This window comes from Scatophagus argus, chromosome 8, assembly GCF_020382885.2.
Source record: "Scatophagus argus isolate fScaArg1 chromosome 8, fScaArg1.pri, whole genome shotgun sequence".
NCBI lineage: Eukaryota > Metazoa > Chordata > Actinopteri > Scatophagidae > Scatophagus > Scatophagus argus.
In genome coordinates this window covers 13435950-13457655 of record NC_058500.1, presented here as the reverse complement: position 1 = coordinate 13457655, position 21706 = coordinate 13435950, and the positions used below count along the sequence as shown (strand labels likewise).

Genomic DNA, 21706 nt, shown 5'->3' with positions numbered 1-21706 from the left:
CATGCTGATTTTAGCTGGGCTATGCCAAAAGATAATGAAATAATTCACTGGATTTATTAGGAAGTAACCCTTCACAATCTGTGAATGTGCACGTGAGTGATTCGGTCTTCTCAGAGTCGGTGTGCAGGCTGGGTGCAAGTGTGTGCAGCATTGGTACGTTGTGTTCACTGTGCAGCTCAAATCTGATGCCCAATTGATGACTAAACTCACCCTACTAACAAAAGAGAAACCAGGAGTCTATAGTCCACCACCCTCTTCAGCTTCAGTGAAGCAGCAGTGAAGAGTGAAATTTAAATGATATCACTGATACGGTAAAAAGAACTACAGACATGTTCCTGTCTGTAGTTTGTGGTTATGTGTTTGTATGTGTTTATTTTGTTTATGTTTCTATGACCAATTACATTCAGCATACATGCTGAGGGAACATTTAATTGTGTTATTAATCTATTCTCTTTGGAAATTATGCAGGAAATCTACTCAACAAGGTGCTTTTTTTTTTACATTTTCCAGTCCAATTGGAAACCTGAAGATAAGTGTGGTTTAATCCTCTTTGTCATTTTGTCTAAATCTAACTAACAACCAACAGAAATGATTGTTTTTTACACATGATATGCAACATCTGGTTCTAAGAGTGAATTGACAGAGTCATTATCCCAGTTTCAAGCTTTAAAACCATCATCAGGAAAAGCCTGGTGTCGGGAAATTAAATATCCAATGCTTCATAACTGAGAGCCTGAGACTGGAGCATCTGTCCTTTTTTATGTTAAACATCAGTGAGCCTTCTATTTTCTTTTGCTTTTGTGTGATAAAACACATTTCCTCGTTAACACCAAATTGCATGTTCATTTTAGTTAGTTAGGTTATGAGACTTGCCAACGACCATCTGAAAACAAACCACAGTTAATGTAAATAATCCCACCTAAGCCACTGGGCCAGCATTTATACATTCACAGTTGTGACAAAAGATGCATATAGACTGTTCTGTTCAAGCCTGTACTTGTCATGTATGAGTTTTGCATTGTTGCTGCATACATTGTCAGCTATACTGAGGGCCAAGACATTAATTACAAATAGTAGTATAGATAGTATAGTTACTGTAAAAAATAAATGGAAAACCAACATTTAAAAAAAAAAGGCTACAGGATAAACAAGGAAAGAAAGCAACTGATAAAGGAATAATTGTGCCTTTAAGGAAACATTTGGTGAGGTGACAGCTCACACAGAGCTGTAGAGATGGAAGACATACAGAATTGGTTTTCTGTCACTCTCTGCACTCTTTGGCCGGTACAGGAAACCCGGTTTATCAGAGAGGAAACCCTGGGAACCCTACAATGGGAAGCTATTCATGTTTGTATTTTGCTATACCGATAATGTTGCTATGCTACAGTATTGAATGCTAACATACTCTGGCGTCACAGGTGTGTAATTTGTCTGCAATGAGAGCTGAATTAGCCTGTCTGGTACAGCCACGTCTGAGTGTCTGATCACACATGGGCTGGCTCAGCTGTGCCATGTGACCTCCAGTGTGAAAGCGCGGAGTTGGGAACAAGGTCTGGGTGGAGGGGAGGGTGAGGGAGGGGGGTGTCTAGTGACTGCACTGCTGTACTGGTTTTAGTTACCAGTAGGCCTGCAGCTGTAGAAAGCGGCCCTGAGTTGTCACATGGTGGTGGGAGCAGGGAGCACTTGCCAAGGGGGCAGCAGTGAGGTGGAGCCTCCTCTGGTTGAATTTTCATCCTCTTGTCTGCTCCTCTCCTGGGTTTTGTTTCTCCTCTTCTCCCAGTTCACCAGCCTCCTGCTCCTTCTCTCTCGAGGGACTGTTGTTCTCTTCTTTGTCCCAGGTGTGGCCAGAGAAGGTGGTGGCTGGTTTAGGAGAAATTAGGGCTGCTGCTGCCCCCTGGTGGCACCCTGGTCCCTGTGCTCCAAGACCTCCTAGTCTGACCCCAGCCGACAGCACAGGCTACTCCTGCAGGGGAGCACGAGGCACATTTGAAGAGAGAGGACAGCACCAGAACCAGACACCATGTAATAAAAGAAAAAGACTGAAAGTTATCAAAGTAAGGAAGAAAAACACATTTCGTCTCACCTATGTCTGTGGTAGTTATCATTCTATCAACTCTTGAGTCTCAGAAAACTGGTGAATAGACACAGGGGAGACAAAAGTTATAATTAATAATGCAGCCACATTAGTAATTCTTACAGTTAATAAGTGAAGTGTCAGTCGGGTGTTCATCCATACCTGTTGGCTGGAGTTAGCTGAGGGTGGGGTGATCACACTTTGGTCCAGTAATGGGTTAACAGGGGCAGAACAGGGCAGATGTGTAGCGCGCCAGTATATTTCCAAGTACTCTGCAAGGTGTTCACATGCATCTTCCAGCTGATTCTCATCCAGGATGACATCAAACATCTCCTAATGTGTCAAAGAGATGAGATGAGAGGAGTTACACTAAAGATCGCCATATATTTATTTCTTTTTCAAAATCCTTCTCTGAACTTTATAATTATGAGCTTTAGGTGGAGTGACATACAGGTGGACACTGAGCTAGCTTGTCCCCTGCCATCATCTGGACATTGAGGTGTTTGCTTTGTGACTTCCCTCGAGATTTGATCAGCCTCTGTAAAACCTGTTGAGTGAGCCAGAGCCAAAAGGAAAACACACATTACGGGGGTTATAAAATACATGGTTCTAATTTAATTTCCTTCATCATTTTCCTCATTGTCTTCTTCTTTCATTTTGCCCTATAAAGTGAGAGCATCCTGGCACATACGCAAGAAATATATGAATGTATAAATCATTGTAATTAGGAGTTCAACTAACTCAACTAATTCATTTCATTATTGATTAGTCATTAAACCTATAAAATGTTAGTATATATACCGTAAGTTCCGGACTATAAACCACTACCTTTTTCACATGCTTTGAACCCTGTGGCTTAAACAATGATGTGGCTAATTTATGGATTTTGCCTCAAGATGAAAGTGACATTGAGAGCGACAACGTTGACACCTGTGGTTTATAGACAATTGCGGCCTATATATGAAGTTTTTTTTCTTTTTAAATTTATTGGGTGTGGCTTGTTCAGGTGTGCTCAATAGTCTGGAAATTACGGTATATATATATATATATATACAGTATATAGTGAAAAATAGTGACATCTTCATGTCTTGCTTTGTCTTATCATCACACTGGGAAAAGTGGAATCAGCAAATGTTTAACTTATTTCACTTGAATAAACAGACATTCATTCATGTTATGTCTTCAAATAATCAATTATCCCACTGTTTCAGCTCTAAATTTGATAATAATCAGCAAGCATTTAGACAAATCTAACAGTCTTGAATGAAATTTTGAAATTTGTGTGGGTTGTGCTCTACCTTTGGCGAGGACACTTTGACGTAGACAATGATGGGAGCTAGAGAAGTTTTGAGGAGCTGTGCTGGGTGGTTGATGGTGTCTGCATCTAGGACGACCAGCTGAAGAGATTTGGCGAGCTCAAAGATCCTCTCTATCTCACTCTGAACTTCAGCTGTCAACAAACCAGAGAACGGCGGAGCTGACACATTTAGCAGAGCAGCATCACTTAAGCGTAGCACAGACCCGACATTAAAGAAAGAAGAGGCACCTATTCTTAGCATGGATTAATCTTTATTTAGCAAACAAAGATCAAAGACAACTTTCTTGTCACTCACCCAGACTGGAGCGTGTGTTGGATCTCTCCATTATGGCCTTCTTGTTCAGCACTGAGCGCTTCGCCAGCGACAGATCAGCAGTCACCCTTGTAATAGAGATCCTACGGAAGAAGCATCTTATCACATCACATCCACAACTGTTCCATTTAAAAGGATGAGACGAACTTGTTCTCTCTTGCAACTAAAAATAAAATCATCATCATGTGTCCTATTGACCATGAAACTTGATAGGCCGAATCCCTAAACCGGCTCTGGAGCTCTGTCACAGTGTTACTGTACACCGGGCTGCAGCTGTAGAGAGCCACACAAACAGCCAGACATACTCACCTGCCATCAAATCTGTGCTTTAGGAAGTCAAACAAGGCTTTCTGCATCATATCTGTTACCTGGGTGAAACACAGGAGGAAGAAAGGAAGAGTGCACCTATTAAGGATTTATAAATGGTTCATAACACACACTAATGCGGTTATAAGCAGCTAAAAGACACTTTTACGTGTTTTACTATATTACTATTAATTATGTGGCCACTCAAGGAATTACACTGCTTGACATATACATTAATAAATGTTATAGTGTTATAAACCATTTGTCAAACATTGATGCACTGATTATAAAAACTAAATAGGTGGCTTGAAGTTAAATGTTGACGCTTGATTATTGAGTGTTACATTAACTCTTCTTAAGCATAACCTGGCCAAAGTGGCAGCATTAAACGGTCAACGCACTGTTAGATGAGAGTGTGAGGTGAGGGATCTTTAAAATGGGCAGAAATGGTGTATGTTATCTCACACTCTTTTTTTGTGTGTGTGAAGCAGCCGATTTTCAAACAGTCTTGAAAAATGGATGGCCTTCTGAATAGGGGATGAAGCACACAGTGGTGTTTCTCTTCGGTGGAGAGAGACGGTGGAAACAGTGAGGGTGCATGAGGGGCAAAGAGGAAGCCAATGTCATAGAACAATGGCGAGAAACCGACCATAATATGTAGAAAACAGACAAAGCAGGGAGAAAGAGAACGCGATGGGAAGCGAGAAGGAGGCAGGCTGGCGTTCACCACTGGAGCATCCCCAAAGCACATCACCAGAGCAATGCATAAATATTTCACACTCACGCACACACACAAAACAAACGACTTGGCACACAGCCTGCACAGTCACAGAGGAGAGAGCGAGGCAGAGAGAAAATGTCGAAGCACAGAGACATTCTGTTCAATTACACGCCTCACATTTCAACATATTCATCCGCAGATTCATTTGAAACTGACATATCCTACGATCAGTCGAGTTGAACTGCAGTGTGTTTTCATACGTCTCATCCCATATGTGTTACAGAGAGTTTAATATATGAGAATATCTGCAGCTAATATAAAGGGGCACACGTGCAGTTCTGTAAGGCTCAAAATGGATCTAAGATTCTTGTTGTGTGTGCTGTAATTTCATCAGGATGTGACTGTGGTGTTTAGTATCAGTGTTAATGGGATAATGGAGGCAAGAGTGATTCCCTTTAGATCAAACCAAGCACATACTGGAACCAGAAAACACAGGCCAGATTAAACTGGAACAAACAATGGCAGTCCAGAGAGGAAAAGACCAGAGACTGAGCTCAAGTGCTCAAATATGACACATTTATGGAGGGTAATGACAGTTATTTTCATTTCTGATTCATTTACTGATTCATTATAATGATAAATACCCTTATTACCTCAGCATGAAGTGATATTTATTTGCTTTACTAACAATAAAATAAGAGTACACACTTGCAGGTCTGTGAGGCTGTACTTAGGCACAGAGGTGCTTTAAGCTAAATGCTAATGTAAGCAGGCTAATATGTTCACAGTGACAATGCAACATGCTGATGTTTAAATGATATCTTAGTTTAAAGGTCCGGTGTGAAGGATTTGGGATATAAATTCAATGTAATATTAATAATTATGTTTTCATCGGTCTATGTTCACCTGAAATGAAGAATTGTTGTATTTTTTGTGTGTCTCTTAATAGACAGGGTCCTCTTCCATGGAGTCCACCATGTGGCACCACCATGTTTCTATGGCAGGTGATACGAGCAATATTCATAATGTCATTCCTTGCTTCAATATTGGTTGCAGTCTGCAACCATACCGCTAAATCCTACATACCTGAATGTTCATGTGTTGTTATGCAGATAACTATCACTTTACACAAAGTGCACAATTGAGGCAAACTGGACTCACTGATTAATTAATTTCAGTATGTGCTCCATATCTAACCACATCCAGGTGATGGCTCCAAACGTAAGTTAAGATATTAATAAGCAGAAGCAAACTATACAAACTGAAAAGCAGCACTGAAGGATGTCTCACCTCATAGCCCTTCAGTGAAGGGCCCACCAGCACCACAGGCCGCATAGAAGGGACCACATCATATGGAGGAACATGTTCAGTCTACACAGGCCACAAGCACAGACATAGTTTGGAGGTTGAAAATATTCAACATGTTTTATTGCAATTTATTGCAATGACATGCACATTTAGCTAAAACAGCCAGAAGAATGAGAAGTAGACACTCTGCATTTCACTAACAATGTAAGAGCCAGAAAGGTTTTCTCTTAGACTTAGACTTAGACTTTCTTTATTTGTCATTTGGATTTTCATCGCAAACGAAATTTCGGTACAATGGCTCAAGCACAGCAGGAATTACCGACAATATTCTTTAGAAGAAAAAAAAGTAAAAAAATATAATATATACACAATAAATATTCAGTAAAAAGTACTTGAAAAAGGAGATATTTTGTATAAAAAGTCAGTCAGGGGCATTGTATAATGATGTATAATGACACAATGGCAATCATACCTGTTTCTGCTTCTGTTTGGCTTTCAGAATAAACATAAAAAACATTTAGCAAGAAGAATCAAAGCTAATTAAGTCATACCTTAAGATGAGAATGTTTGCATTTTAAGAGTGTATTAAGAAAGAAAACATGCGTGTCATGCTGGACTGAGAAAAAGTACATTTAAACTGTGGCCATTCGGAGCTCATCTCACACAACCATTAAGCTTAGCTTGAGGTGAAAGGATGCTTCCAAACAAACATTACTTATGAAGGGAACATTTCAGCCCAGGACTAGTCCTGTGTGCAAATCTAAACCTGTGAGAGCATGCAGTCCCAGTAGAGACAGAGCAGACAGACACAGTAGGAGGACTTGTGCAGTTCCACTTACCTGCAGATGGCGGGGTGGACCTCCAGCCTCCAGATGAAGCGTTTCCTCCTTTCCTGTGGAGCACCATAATGCAAAGCGTCACCATGCGTGAATCCCCTCAGGAGGCAATTTAGAAAGAAGAACTCACAAAACAGAGCAACATATGAGCGAAAACTCGCTGTAGAAAATAAGTTTTCAAAGAATGTGCTAGACAGGAACCTGGTAAAATTAGGACAATCAAGAGATACAGAGGCAAGTAGAGGAGTGCTAACAGAGACACGGAGATCTCTCAGAGCTGTATGTTCGCTGACCTAGCTGCTGCTTTCTGCTCTTGTTTTATCCTCATGGCCTCCAGTTTGACTGGACTTGGGATGAAAGTGATGTCTGCGCCTTCCTTCACAAGTCGACCAATCCACCAATCATTGTTGTATTTCTGGATGAGAGAGAAAAACGCCTTTTGTGACTCAGAAGTTATGCTGTAAAATGTGTTGCTTTGGCACAAGTTTTTGGTAGCGTGTAATGCGATAATCTCAACAGAATGCCTTTGCTTCCAGGTAAGAATAATCACACGGCAGCTATTTGATTGCTTACACCATCACCATGTGGCGTAGTTCAAAGAGTGACACTAGAAGATGGTTGTGGTGGATAAATGGGTCAAACACAGGACATTTTTAGACTTAGATGACTTAGGTTTAGGCATCAAAACTACACGGTTACCTTTAGGAAACGTCCTGGGTGTAAACAACATTGTTGGCTATGGACATCTGTGTGCTAACAATCTGAGGCCTCTCACCTCTTTTATGTGCAGGAAGTCTTTGGTTTCAAAGTTAATAGCAGCACCTTGGACTGGACAATCTTCATCAAGGGCCCCACAGTAACTTACATTGGTTTTCACCGCAAATGCTACTGGTTTAGACTGTTGAGAGATAAATAAAATAAAAATATATAAATGGCACATACAAGTGTGGCAACTACAGTACATCATCACTGCCACCGCTGCATTAGACTGAACAGCAAGACTTTAGACTCTAACGAGATTACATCTGCCTGAAAAATGAAAATCAATCTTGAAAATCAATCTTCACGTTTAAACATGACTCAGCTGTTCACATGCTGCTGCTCAGGAATTGAAATTGAATTTAAAGACATGCATTCACCTTCGACCCCTGGGCTCTCACCTTGGCTCTTTCTAGCTGCAGCTGAGCCTGGCGCTCGGCTTCACGCCGAGACGCCTCCTGGTCCTCCTCCAGGGACAGGTCGGAATCCGAGGGTCGACTAGTGTAGGAATCGGCTGAACCCTGAAAGAAAGGAGACGAGACGAGAGAAGAGAAATAATTGGCACAGAGGTGATAAATATACCACAACAGTGTACCTAACACCTGGTAGCAGCTGTAGTAACTGCTGACTTATAGAAAATCGCTCAGATGCAGCTCAACAGATCACCTACATCTCCCATGTCTTTCTCCTTGTTCAACCTGTCTTTGAACCTGCCTGTCCTTTCCTGAAGCCATGTGACCCAGCCTGCAAGGACCAGTAGGTTCCTGCAGCTTTCCAAAGCAGCCGTCTCAGGGGAACATGTGCGTGAGTACTGCAACAACACCAACTGCCAGCACAGTACTCGCTGTCTGTCTATCCTCTTAGCCAGGCACACCAGATGGGCACACTGAAATTCCAGACACCTCAATGAGGAAAAACACCACTGATCTGAGTATGAATAATATCGAAGTGTATCAGAGTGGTCTGTATATTGAGAAAAGATATGGAGTGATGTCACCAGAAAAAAAAAGCTTTAAGCTTGAGGTTCATGTACAAAAATCAGCATGCTGGACACTGACTTTAAAATTTGAAAGAACAAATTTTGAAATAAGCAAACACAGACTGAATTTTCCAAAATACATATAACAACACTCAGTTAGACACGCAAATAAAGCTAAAAATATGTAACATTTAATTCAAATGTATTTGGCTCATAGCACAACTCTTGCTCAAACTGTCTTCTTTTTTATACTTGATATACATGCAAACTTCCAGACTGACAACACTGTTGCAAAGCTTCACCAGATTCTGTGCGTTTCACTTCATGAGCATCCCGCTCTTCCCCCGTGGCTGCAGTGGGCTGCAGGGCTGGAAGACTCCTCACATAGCAGACAGGGGCACCCACATATACCAGCCAAATATAGCTCAATAACAACGTCATCCTTCTTTTACTGATTTTATTCCAGCCTCCACCTGTCTCCTCCTCCCTCTTCTCTTCCCTCATCCCCACCACTTCCCTCCATCCCTCCTTTGCCCCCTTCCCCCAAAACCCAAAATGCTTTAGCTGAATCCAGCACAGAGTTTGTGTATATCATTTGAATATCAAAGCCTGCCAGAGTCTGAAGAGTCTACCAGCAGGAGAAACAAAACCTAATTAAAGCACACAGAGTTCTGCAGATAGATGAAGAGGAATGATATTCTGAAGAACAGAATGAGCCTCTTTAGCACAAAATACCTACACATTGTCTCCACCTGTACCGATCACACTGTTATATTGTTGTAATTTCATATTGTTTTGGTTAGACAGAGGGCTATTGCTAAATTTCCTTTGCAGATATAAAAGACATATAGGAGAAAACTGAAGAAATGTTCCCTTAAAGTGTCAGCACACACAGGACTGCAAGCCTCTTTCCCTTTGTTGCTGTGTCTGCTAAAGCATCACACAGTTTTGCTTAATTCCGCATGGATTCCAAATGAGCTTCAGTGATGCAAAATATTTTCTTTTCTGTCTGTTTCTTGGCAGATGCAGAGAATCGGATAATAGGGATAAAGTGCATTTCTTACATTTTTGAACTACAGTAGACTCAAAAATAGTCTCCAGTGCTGAAGACAGTAGCATTGACAGACAAGTACTGTGCTGTATTGTGGGATGATTATAATGTTATAAAGTATCAGTGACTTGAATATTTTGTCGCCAAGGTATTCCTCCCTGTAGCTGCTCTACTGACATTACAGTCCACGTTAAAAAGTATTTTTTTTTACATTAACTGTCAGCTTTCAAAAAAAGTTTCAGATCATGTTTTTGCAAATGTTTAATGAGGAGGAGTTGTGAAGTACAAAACTTTCTGCTACCATCTCTAACTATGTGTATTTCAGGTGTGTTCATATATTACAAATCAGTTTCTATGTAGCTTTGTAAACTGGACACTGGTAACTCTGACACATGCCTTAGTGCTGCGCTGAAACAAACTGTTTTGAATTTAATACATCAATGAATAAGCCAGATGTTTAAACTCACTTTTGTTGTTTACTTAACCTAGAACATTTTAAAAAAATCCTCAGCAACTGACAAGCCAACAGGACAGAAACTGAAACTAATGTAGAAGAAAGATCACTCACAATCAGCAATGTCAAAAATATTAAGGGGATTAATTTTTCAATATAAAACTGCTAATAAAAGATGGCTTCACAACTTTTTACTTGCTATGATCTTTCCTTGTAAGCTTGTAAAAAATTACCAGTAGTTGTCTCTGGCTGTAGCTATAGTTATAGTTAGCTCGGTTAGCTTTGAGATAGTGGCTCGATAGCTGCCTGGACTCCGTCTGGTTTGCGACCTCGGATCACGAAGGGAGTCATCACAGGCAACAAGTTCTGAAGCCTCCCAGTGAACACAGCTGGGACCAGACTGGGACTAGACACAATCTCTGAGGCCAGCAGAGGCCACTTGGACGACAGAGGATACATTACAGAGGTGATTTACAGCAGCTCCAGTGAGGACTACAACTCTGGGGATGAGAAGATACGGCAGGCAGGGAGAGCAGAGAGCGAAGGAAAGTGACAGAAAACAGGACAGCGAGTATTTTCACATCTTACTCTGTGAATTGAAGATTTATTTTAACCAAACCAGAGATTATTGTCACAAGACAAACCACGGCAGTTTTAGTGAGTTTCATTTTGTTTTCTCTCTTGTTTAAATTTAGAGTGTTTTATGATGATTCTGTTTCACAAGAAATAGAGGAATATTTCCTTGCTTGATATTTTTTGAATTTGTTTTATTTACTTAGACTAAGCAACAAGAGAGCTTGTGAAACTCAGCAAACTTGCTGCTTGTACACATCTCCCAGCTGAAACTACACGGGGGCTATCACCTCCACAGGTACAAAGTGGTATTACAAGACAGGATGCTACCTTCCGAAGACACCTCTGTCTTATAACATCAGCACTGTTGTTTTTCACATTCTGCTGAGTTCAGTGTAAAAATATGTATGTCTGAAGTTAATATGAGGCTTCAGTAGTCTGAGTTAATGGAATCAGATGGGTACCATCCAAATTTAGTTATTTTAGTCTAACCTACCTCTTTGTGTTAGAGAATTTCACACTAAAGAAACTATAACTTTGTAATATTCTCACATGCTCACTTACTTCCACCTCAAATCCATTATCCATTTGAAATTTCACAGTAGACTAAGAGGATGTTGTGCACCCAAAGTAAAATCACGAGGCTGACTAAGCAAACAGAACAGCAAGTATAAACTCAACCACACTATTTAAACTTCATGACTTCATGAAAAGACACAAACTCTAACAAAATAACAGAGTCAGAATCCACAACATTCAACAAGTTCAATACAGAGCTGCAAAGTAGCCTATACAGAGCTGAGACAGATAGACAGACTGCATGTGTTCAGTACAATGTGTCCAAAGATGATGAGAAGGAGGGAGGGATGAGAGGAGAAGTGGGGGAGACACTGGCAATTGAGTGAACCAGAATAGACTTCTGCTGAGACAAGAGTGAGAGGGGAGGAGAGGAGAGAAAAACAGAGAGAAGAAGATGTCTCAGAGCAGACAGGAGGGTGGACTCATGGAGAGACTGAGTTTGCATGCAGAGTGATCAAACAAAACGGGAGCATCAACAGCGTACCTTGTTACAGATGAGTCCTGTAGCGCTCGAGTCGGAGGCAGACATGATTGTGCTGCCAGTGCTCGCTTTTCCCCCATTGCACAGGAAAAAGCAGAACCCTCCTCCCCTCAGCCCGTGATTACAAGGGGTGGGGTGGGGGGTGCGGGGTGGCGCTCAGCCTAAGTGCTTCACAGCTGACGTTGCTGCACTGCCTCAACAGCCATTTCCTATACAAAATTGATGCCCTAACTGCAGCATTGGTGTGTACACACCCGCTTATTGGTACAGTACAGTGGGTGTCTTCAGCTTCGAGCCAGCTCTCATGTAAGAAAAGGAGCTTTCCTCTTGTTTTATGCACTGTCTTTATCTCCTCTCCTCTGCTCTCACTCCCCACCACACCACAGATGAATCATGAATTCCTCTCTAACATCACAGACCATTCAAATTCGTTTTCCATACATTCCTCTTATGTCAGTTCCTGCTTTAAGGTATCCAAAGAACTTAGTTGGTCCGGTGTTAACTCTCACAGTGCAGAGTATCATTTCTCACTGGGCACATAAAGAACCTCTATAGTTTTATAATGTGATAACAATAATTAGTCTGTAACTGTTATCCCTCTGCCAATTTGTAGCTCTCTCCTAAAAGGTGACTGTAAAAGGTGTGAAATTAGCAGAGGACAAGGAGACAGAACCAGAGAAGGACATGAATGGATAGATGACAAGAAGAAGAGGACAGAAATAGAGGAAAGAAACTGCTGTGCCCGACTGCCTGTTTGCCTGCCCTGCTCCATCCTCCTGACAGGAAGGTGATGCATGAGCCTACAGAACAGAAATGCAGCGGTGAGTCAGCAAGCAGCCATCTAGAGTCCATCAGATGTCTTAATAAGCCAGCAGAGAGGTCTCTATTGTAGGAGACAGCCTTGTTGTTCCTGGGCTGCATGCCTGCTCTCCAGGTTGCCCCGGGCACTGAGGACCCTACTTTGCAGCCATTATGTTGGCAGTTCCCTCACCCTCATTCAACTTTGCTGCTTAAGAATTAAGTGCACTCCATCAGGGCTTTTAGCAAAAAATGTCTTGGGGCTCTGTTTTTGTGTGGCTTTCACACACACACACACACACACACACACACACACATATATATATAGAGAGAGAAGACAGAGTGACTATTTTCATCATTAGTCTTGTGCATGAAGCAACCATGGAGCAACAGCCTTTCAAAAGATGGGAGCAGAATGCAAAGATGGAGAGGGAGTAAAAAAAAACACAAGAGATTAAAAGAGAGCTAGAAACAGGAAGAGGGCAGTAAAGAAGAAATCAATCAACTCCTAAATAGCAAATTAGACTGATGGATCAAAACAGAGAGAACTTAAACACAATGAAAAATCCTGCACAGTGATTTCAATAGATGTTTATCGTGTCATTTGTCTGCTTTAACCAGCGTTAACTGTTGAAGATGTTTAACTCGAACTGAAAAGACAACATGATAAAGACAAGAGGGAAAAGGTGGAAGAGTATGAGGAAAACAGAAAGAAAGTCAGTTGAATAGAACAACAGGATCCGAGATTAACAGCAGAATCTTTCCTCTATTTCGTTATTTTTTGCTTTTCAGTCGGTCTAAATATAGCTCTCCTCTCCTTCCACTCCTCCCATCGCAGACTGGTGTTGGCAGTGGGGAGAGGAGAACAGGAGAGGATTGTCAAAGTTCACAGAGTTTTGATGAATTCCCTCAAGAAAGAGCAAAGCAGATTTGAGACTGGCTCAGCTATATTCACTGATGTCAGATAGCCCATCTGAATGTGAACTAAGCGCCGATACTGACAATAAGAACAGACAGCTGAGGCTTGTCTCTGTTCAGTCTACATCACGCGTTCAGTCTGCAGCACCAATTTTTATCCTCTTCTTCTTTCCGACAGGATGATGTTACATCTAGTGTTGTTCAGTCGTCCTGATAATACGCTGCAGGTGTACTTCATAATGTTTCTTTTTTTAGCGCTCTCTAAAGTTCAAGTCGAGCATTTGATGTGGATGTGGACGACAGACAAAGTGGATAAACTCATTTAAAACTTGATGTAATTTTTCCACCCATGTTGGATCTGTGACGTACTAATTTTCACGTCGGTGAGGCTGCATCTAAAACTAGCGGTGACACCATACCTGAGCACTGATAACAGTCAGAGCTTTCATATATGTTCTAAATCAGTAAATATCTGATTAAAGATGAATTAATGACACTCTGAATTTGACATTTCATATCAAACTTACATACCTGACAGTTTAGTTTGATACTCAGTCTTTTATTATTTATATTTTTTATCTATTCCTTTTTTTGTTGAGCCACCCTCCGCTCTTGTACTGTAGGCGACTGAGGAGCTCTTGCACAAATTGGCAACTTGGTGACTTGCGAAAGGGCACTTCAGAGGAGTCTAATTCCCAGATTTCATGATCAAATCTGGAGTCTCATCCACGGAAACTCTGCAGTCACCCGCCTTGTCTCCAACCTTTTGACTTGGAAGAGGCACCTTACAATCTGTGTGCTCTGGGAGCTGAGGCAGCATTACAGCCAGAGGTGGATCATCCAGAGCCAGAGAGAAGGTCTCCTGACAGTGCAACCAGAGTAGGGCAGAGTGGATCAATAGGAGAGCTACCCAGATTGATACTCCATCCTGTCCTGAGCTGCTCCACCCTGCTCTTGCTCTAATGTTACCTCAGGATACTTTCTCCCTGCCTGTAATGAGCCCTTGACAGCCTATAAATAAGCACTTCCGAGTTGTTCAGCACATGCTAGACAACTGCTTTCTGACCAAAGACCTCGCAGTAACAACGGTGTATGCAGGGGTTTAAGGAGAGGAGACATCTTGTATTGGTCAACTGATAAGAGAAACGCCGCACATGCAAACAGGACCACACAATGACAGGAATCATCACGGATGGGTTGACAGAAAAGCTGGCATGCAGCGGAGGATGAGGAGCAGGACACAGCAATCCCAGCCAGGAATCTTTATCTTTCATCCACACTGTCGACTTGGCCTTGCTGGCTATGCTGTGCATACTTAGGCTTTCATCCCTCCAGGGATCCCTCAACCTGACTTCACCAAACTGCTTCAAAGTGCAGAGAGGCTGGAGCTAACCCACATAAAGCGGCGTACCTACAGTGCAGTACAGAATGGCACAGTGCTGCCGCATCCTTCATTAAATGGGATGTGTTTGTGAGAAGCTGACCTGATTCAGGCTCTAGGTTTGAGGTAGGCCTAATTGGCCCGTCTTGACTAGTGGGCTGAGCTAACTGAGGGAATGTCAGACTTATCAATATATAATGGTGCCCTACATATCCACACATTCCAGCTTTATCTAAAAACGGTGTGTTTTCTTTCAATTTTGAGTCTTAAACATTTTTAGCGAATACATAGGGTTGGTTTATAAAAATAAAAGTCATTTGAGAATTCAGATCACAGCCGAGAGAGCCAGATGAATGAACTGGAGAGGTTTAAAGCAGCAGAACAGAGCGATGCCCTGGATAAAACCAGCCAAACATACAGATGCCATATGAAAAAAGGAGAACGCATACTTTCTTACATTCTGACTTTGTTCTTGTCTTAAATAAAAATAAAAAGGCAGCGTTTTTAAACAGGAACTCAAACACAAGCTGAACTGGAATCTTGGGCCCTCTCAACATTGCTGGTTCATCAAATTTAATCAAGAAATTGCACACTGATGCGCCAACACACACACACACACACTCAAACACACAGAGCACTTCGCTCCTCACGGGACAGGCTTTTAGTGCTCTGTCTCATGCAGTATTTAATTGACCCCACACAGGAAGCCTAGCGGTCCCAAATGCACTCCTTCCCCCCACCAACGGAGAAAGCATGAACGCCTGCAAGGATGCCCACAGCTTCCCAGCAGGGCTCCTCTGTCACACAACTGCACTAAATGCCATTTTATACTTTACTGCAACTCAGACTTTTCACAGAAATGTCAGCGCTGAGGGTGAGGAGTCTGGGCGTACATCACATTTTGTTCAAAACGCTCAAATGTAGACAGAAATTCAGCCGTGCCTCACTTCGACTGGCGCATACATCAACTCAATTTCTCAAACTTTCATTCAAAATTCCAAGAGCAGGGTTGAGTTTTCCTGCTTCTACAAAGTATCACCATCTAATCAGGCATTTATCTAAAAACATGTGGATATCTGTTGGTAGCTTTATAGCGGCTATAGTGCGATCTGCAGCAGAGATTAGATGCAGGAGATATGGCAGCGTACTTACTCAGTTGGAGGTAGGAGAGCACACTCCCCGTCTCTCTTGCTCGCTCTCTTTGCTAGTCAGTCATGGTGTGCTCTCTCTCTTGGGTAACACTGAAGTGCACTGTAGCGTGCTTGTAAGCAGACTATCCCTCTCTCTTTCTCTACACCACCCTCCTCTTTTATTCTCCACCATTCTCAGTACACAACCCTTTGCTACGTCAGTGAGACTCTCTCTGCTCTGCATAACAACCTTCCCCACCCTCTCTCCCACTCTCCTCTCCTCCCTTCATCTCTACCTCGCCCATCCAATGGGAATCTGTATCACAACTGCATGCATAGTTCATTCAGGACTCTATCATGTTAGAACATCGCTGTGGATGCTGGATGGGATTTTATCTTGCTGCAACAATCAGCCTCATAAAATCTCTTCTCACTGCTTTGGGCAATGTAAAATCTGTCTGTGCTTTCCTGTGCTTTTACACATAAAATAAATAAATAAATAAATAAACAGGCAAATAATTAACCATGAAGCACTGTATACTCATTTTAGTCACAGAGTAAACTGACGTCCATATATTTACGGACGTCTGAATATTACACACACGTGTGATTGCTGAACATCTAATGCCAAAATCCCAGGCATTCATAAGCTGCCTCCACCCAACTGGGAAGGCTTTCTGCAAGATTTTGCAACCTGGCTACAGGGATTTGCTGAGCATTAATCACTTAGCAAGGTTGACAACTGACGGTGCCGGTTTGTCCCAAAAGTATTTGATGTGTCGAGGTCACGTCTCTGTGCAGGCCGGTCAAATTATTAAGAGGACTATTTCTTTATGCGAATGACTTTGTGCAAAGTGTCAGCGTCATGCTGAAGCTGTTGCCACTGTAAGTAAGTGTAATTGTCTCAGTAAGTAAGTGGACAGGGCTCTCCACCACTATGTTATGTAAGTCACTATCACAAAGACAAAATCTACAGTCCTCTCACATTGTTATTTCAGCCACTGAGGATTTCGACATGTCAAAAACCAAAAGTTAAGAGACAGGAGAGTCTTGTGAGGAGCAGTGGGAGCGCTGCAAGTTGTCTCTGTTCGACATGTGGAGGCGTCCCCAGTGTAACTCTCTGTTCACTCAGTGTGTTCTGTAGATGTCACGGCTGGCTGTACTCTGACACCTGCTCAGCAGCTGAGTGCATGTGTTATGGATATGTACCAGTGGATGTGGGAGGTTATTGTTTTAACCAACCAAACATCTCAAGACAAAGAAGGATGCATTTGCTTTATGTTTCGCTTGTGTACAGGAAAAGATACAGAGTGAGATCAACAACATGCATCGAAGCCAGTCGCACAACACAAAAGCATGACTATGGGTGATATGAAAATCTCCAGCAAAGTTGAGATTCATAATTCATAGGATAGCTTGCAGGAAACAGTGAGGCAGGGGAGGAAAAAAAGAAGGCGAGAGAGATGGAGAAGGCATCCATTCGAATTCTGCATGAGCATTCGATGTGAATAAAACATGAATGAATGAAGGTTTGCAAGTTAAACTCCACAGTGCTCTGCGCTGAGCGGGAGACAGGCAGAAAGAGGAAAAAGAGAGAGCGGCTTTAGGAGCTGCACCCAAGCATTGAGTGCAGATGTCTCTTAGTCTGTCCCACATGAAGCGCCTCTGTGGGCAGAGTTGCTGCTGGTGCATTATGGATGAGGGACTATTTTAAGGTACCGGAGATGCTGCGTTTTGATTTTTGAGTGGAGAGAGATGACACCTGGCTGCTGCCAAATCCTTTCATGAGGTTTGTACACTACTTGATGGGTTCAGACATACAAGCCACAGCTTGTGTTCCAACACAGACCTGATCCCTGTTTGAAGTGTGCACGCCAAGAGGAGGGAGGAGGTAAACAGACGAGTGGGATGCCAGTGAAATGAGGGAGGTTGTCACCAATCAGCTCTTCACGCTGACAGTGTACTTTATGATTAAGCACACATAAAGGATAATGTCTAGTGAGGTTGGTAGTCAGGTCATGTAGTGGTTCAATTCAGCGTCACATTGAAAGAATTTTCAAGCTGCCCAAAACAATAGACTTGCAAAAGATAAAAGACATTAGTGTGAAATGTGAAGGTGGAATTTATCAACAATAAACAACACAAAATTACTCAGCGCACTATTGCAATGGAGTGAATTGAACATGTATGAAATTCATTTCTCGTTCTGTCTTACCACCTCAAATTCAGTTAAATCAGACAAGGTCTGCGTGGCTAACTTTGCTTTTCAAGAAAGTCAGGCAGAAGACAAGCAAAGACAAAATGGAAAGGAAAAAAGTCTCATTCCAAACCACATTTCAAATATAATGTCACAAATTGTTGTTTGCAGACGGTTTTTTGAGGAGGGGTATTTAATTTGAAGAGAATGAAGCTTGAACGAGATGCTTTTAGCACTCCAACACACAGGGGGAAAGTAGAGCCAAGAGACTGGCTAGATGTCCTGCAGTTTGCCTACCAGAAATACACTGAAACAAATGATGCAATCATCTAGCTTCTCTAGAAGAACATTCTTCCTCCCAGCTGGCAGCACGGTCAAAACAATGTGTTTTGACTTTTCAAGCACCTTTAATACAGTCCAGGCACTCCGGGTGGGGAAACAAGATCACAGAGATGCAGATGGATGCCCCTGAGGTGTCCTGGATGATGGCCCACAGTTTGTCAGCCTTCAGAAATGTGTGTTCATTATGGAAAATATAGAGTATCCACATATCTGTCTCACTTAAACATAAATCAAACCTCTAGGAAAGGGCATATCATGGTAGCCTTTGATTAAAAAGGGAAAACACAAAGAAGACAAAACAATCTAAAAACTTAAAACTGAGAGGTTTCATAACTTTTTGCTGAATTATTGCTTGTTGTTTCATCACACTTTTCATCATCATCATCATCATAAAATTCCCTGTTATTCACCAGCTCATAGCGGATTACATAACATAAGAGGGACTTATTGCCCTTGTAAACTTGTACACGCATACCGCAATATTGATTAAAGCTATGATTGATATGATATTCCCTCTTTAACGTTTGGTATTTCCACAGCTCAGCGCCTTTAAATTCTCATCACTCTCACATTGGCATTGCCTTCACTTGAGACAGTTTTGATCTTCTTTTGAAAAATACTGACATTTCTCCTGCTGTGTGCTGAGAATGAGAATTCAGGTTACATGTAAGGACGTGACTATCAGAACATGAACCTCCTAAGTTAAGTCAGTCTCGCATGAAGCCTAGAGGCATTACATAAGTAAAGGAAGGAAGGACAAAGTTGTTGTACACAGTCATAAGGAGTAGTGGAATATGAATGTTTTGCTCCCTCCAAAATGGATTAAAAAAGAAACACAAAAAAACACACTGACATGGGACAAAATTATTATAGCCCCAATGCAATTACTGTAGCTTATCCTGGAGCGAAAATGTAATTATTTCTCTCATGACCTAATAAATGACAAGGTTGAAGCGTGAAGAGACCCCACGGTGCTGGATGATTGTTATCATCTGTTGCTGCAGCTGACCAATTATTACATTTTGGTCGAAATGTTAATCACGAACATTTTAAATGCCCCTGCAGGCAGCTTTTGCCCATGTGTGTCTAATTTCTGCTGGCAGACTGACAGTGCCGATGCCTGCCGAGACTCCCATACTCCGAAGTGAAAGATTCCCAGTGAGGTCAGCCTGTCTGGTTTAATTATCGCTATCCCAACAAGGACCTGCTTCTTTTGCTGCTTGTTTATGTCTGAAGGCACATCAGCTAATAAAGGGCTACTCGACGCATGCATCTTCATGCAGCACAGCAGGAAAAAGCTGAAAAGCTCACTGAATTCCCTCGATCATCCAGAAAGAAGAGGAAAACTGACAATAACCCACCTCGTTTAGCAGAAAGACGCTTGAATTGGTCAGGGACATCCGCAGTTAACGGAGAGTCTCGCGCACTTCAGCCCAACTTGGCTGAAAAAGCCACAGTTTTGTTTTGTTTTTTTAAATGCTTTTCATTTTTGACAGTAAAGGCATCAGCTAAAGGCACAGCACAGCGCCCCGTCCAAACATTTTCACAACACAAGAGGAGAAGGGCTCGGCTATACGACTCCGCGGTTCATTTGGACGTGAAGCTCCGGCGGCACCTGCGCTGCACATCATGCGCTCGCGGCGTGATCGATGAGTGTACACAAAGCCACACACGCACACGGACACGCGGATGGATAGATGACAGTTTTCTTAATAAAATATGCAAGAACCGCACTTTTCACACAGACCAGTCCCCGAGCATTTCTGTGAGCCCCCCCCCCCCGCCTTGTGTTTATGATGATCATCTGTGAGTTTCGCATTAGTTCCCGCGGTCATTCACTGACAAACCTGTTTTTATTAAAACTATTCATATCCACAGAGTTAAACTGTTTTCTTTCCTCCTCTTAGCGTGTGCTTCCACGTTTTCGACCCACTTGTGGTCTGTTGGAAAAACATTCAGCAAAGGTGGCCACTCAGGATCATTGCTCGGCAGGATTTGTTGCTTTGAAAAAAACAATATATTAATATAATTGAATGACCCATTATTCTGTGTCTCCTGCTGTAATTAAGTAGATCTTCTTCCTTTTGTGACTCTTATAAAGTTTGTTTGAGGATGCGGGTTTCAGTGGGAGGAGACGTTTCATGTTCGCTGGCTGAGGATGTCCCTTCAGACGGGCTGGCAGGCAGGGATGCGGATCTTCTCGGGTTTCACTGATCCAGCATTTTGTCCCCCTCTCATCCTGTTAACGCCTTCCATTCAGGTCCAGTCAGGTAGCCTATACTGCCAATGTCAAAAAGACAAGAAAAAGCCACCACACACACACACACACACACACACACACACACACACACACACACACACACACACACACACGACGATGTCACAGTGACACAGTGAAGTTGCCTTTGACCTATAATGTGTCATCACTTCATCATTTTATCCAATTAGACATTTGTGTGACATTTTATTTTAATTGGCCTTGTTAATTCTTGAGTTGCAGCAAATAAATAAATAATTGTTTAGTGAGGTAACAATGAAACCACAATCCAATAAATTCATCTTTAGTCCAGGTAGGCGTTTGTGCCGTATTTCTAGAAATTACCTCAAGACATTGGTAATACTTGTTCCTTGGATGGCGTCGGAATGACCCGCTGTATTGTCTCTGATTGGCTTACCACAATACTTTTTGCCCTCACCCTAACCAATCATCAGTTGTCATACCTAAATCTAACCTCATCATCCCAACAAAACAAAACAATCAGAAACTCAGTATTTTGTTGCCATTCTATGAAAAGAAGCATAAAAATATCTCCACAAAGTTCAACTATAAAATTTCACCTAGCCTGCTCATTTACCTATTTGAAAAAAAGGAATACAGAACAAATATTGTTCAGCTGATATTCCAGTGCACTGGGGGTATCAAGTTTCCACATCACATTTTGTGTAAATTTACATGCTGTCCCATGATTGGCTCCAAACTAGCTGTGATGTCACAAACTCATGCTCATGCATAACATGTGGTGAACTCGGATTTCTGGCAAACAAAGAGACATTTTCCCCCTTCAGGAGGTGAATCAGAAAATATCGTTTTATTGTCAAACTGCAGAAGTTTAAGCATCAAAGTGATGAAGCCTGACACTGAGCAAAAAAGACAATATCTAAGTGAAGGGGGCCTTGAACAGGATTAA

At 42.0% G+C, this 21706-nt stretch overlaps 1 protein-coding gene across 1 annotated transcript; it reads right to left on the bottom strand.

Moving 5' to 3' along the window:
- Positions 1-495: 495 nt before the first annotated feature.
- On the bottom strand, positions 496-20267 carry cacnb3b (calcium channel, voltage-dependent, beta 3b). Its single transcript, XM_046397870.1, has 14 exons — positions 19880-20267; positions 8037-8156; positions 7652-7774; positions 7170-7291; positions 6880-6932; positions 6513-6532; positions 6023-6103; positions 4015-4073; positions 3688-3788; positions 3373-3524; positions 2526-2621; positions 2237-2407; positions 2084-2131; positions 496-1963 (listed from the first exon to the last, which is right to left on the bottom strand). The coding sequence occupies exons 1-13, from the start codon at positions 19916-19918 to the stop codon at positions 2102-2104; spliced, it is 1167 nt and encodes a 388-aa protein (XP_046253826.1). The 5' UTR covers positions 19919-20267; the 3' UTR covers positions 496-1963; positions 2084-2101.
- Between the last annotated feature and the right edge of the window lie 1439 nt (positions 20268-21706).

What these genes read in the sequence shown, in the direction of transcription:
- cacnb3b (XM_046397870.1), bottom strand. Translation starts at nt 19,918, where the DNA reads ATGTCCCTGACCAATTCAAGCGTCTTTCTGCTAAACGAG. An exon ending in CCAAACAGAAGCAGAAACAG is followed by an intron (nt 6,104 to 6,512) that starts GTATGATTGCCA and finishes TGGCCTGTGTAG; the next exon opens with ACTGAACATGTTCCTCCATA. An exon ending in CAACACACGCTCCAGTCTGG is followed by an intron (nt 3,525 to 3,687) that starts GTGAGTGACAAG and finishes GTTTGTTGACAG; the next exon opens with CTGAAGTTCAGAGTGAGATA.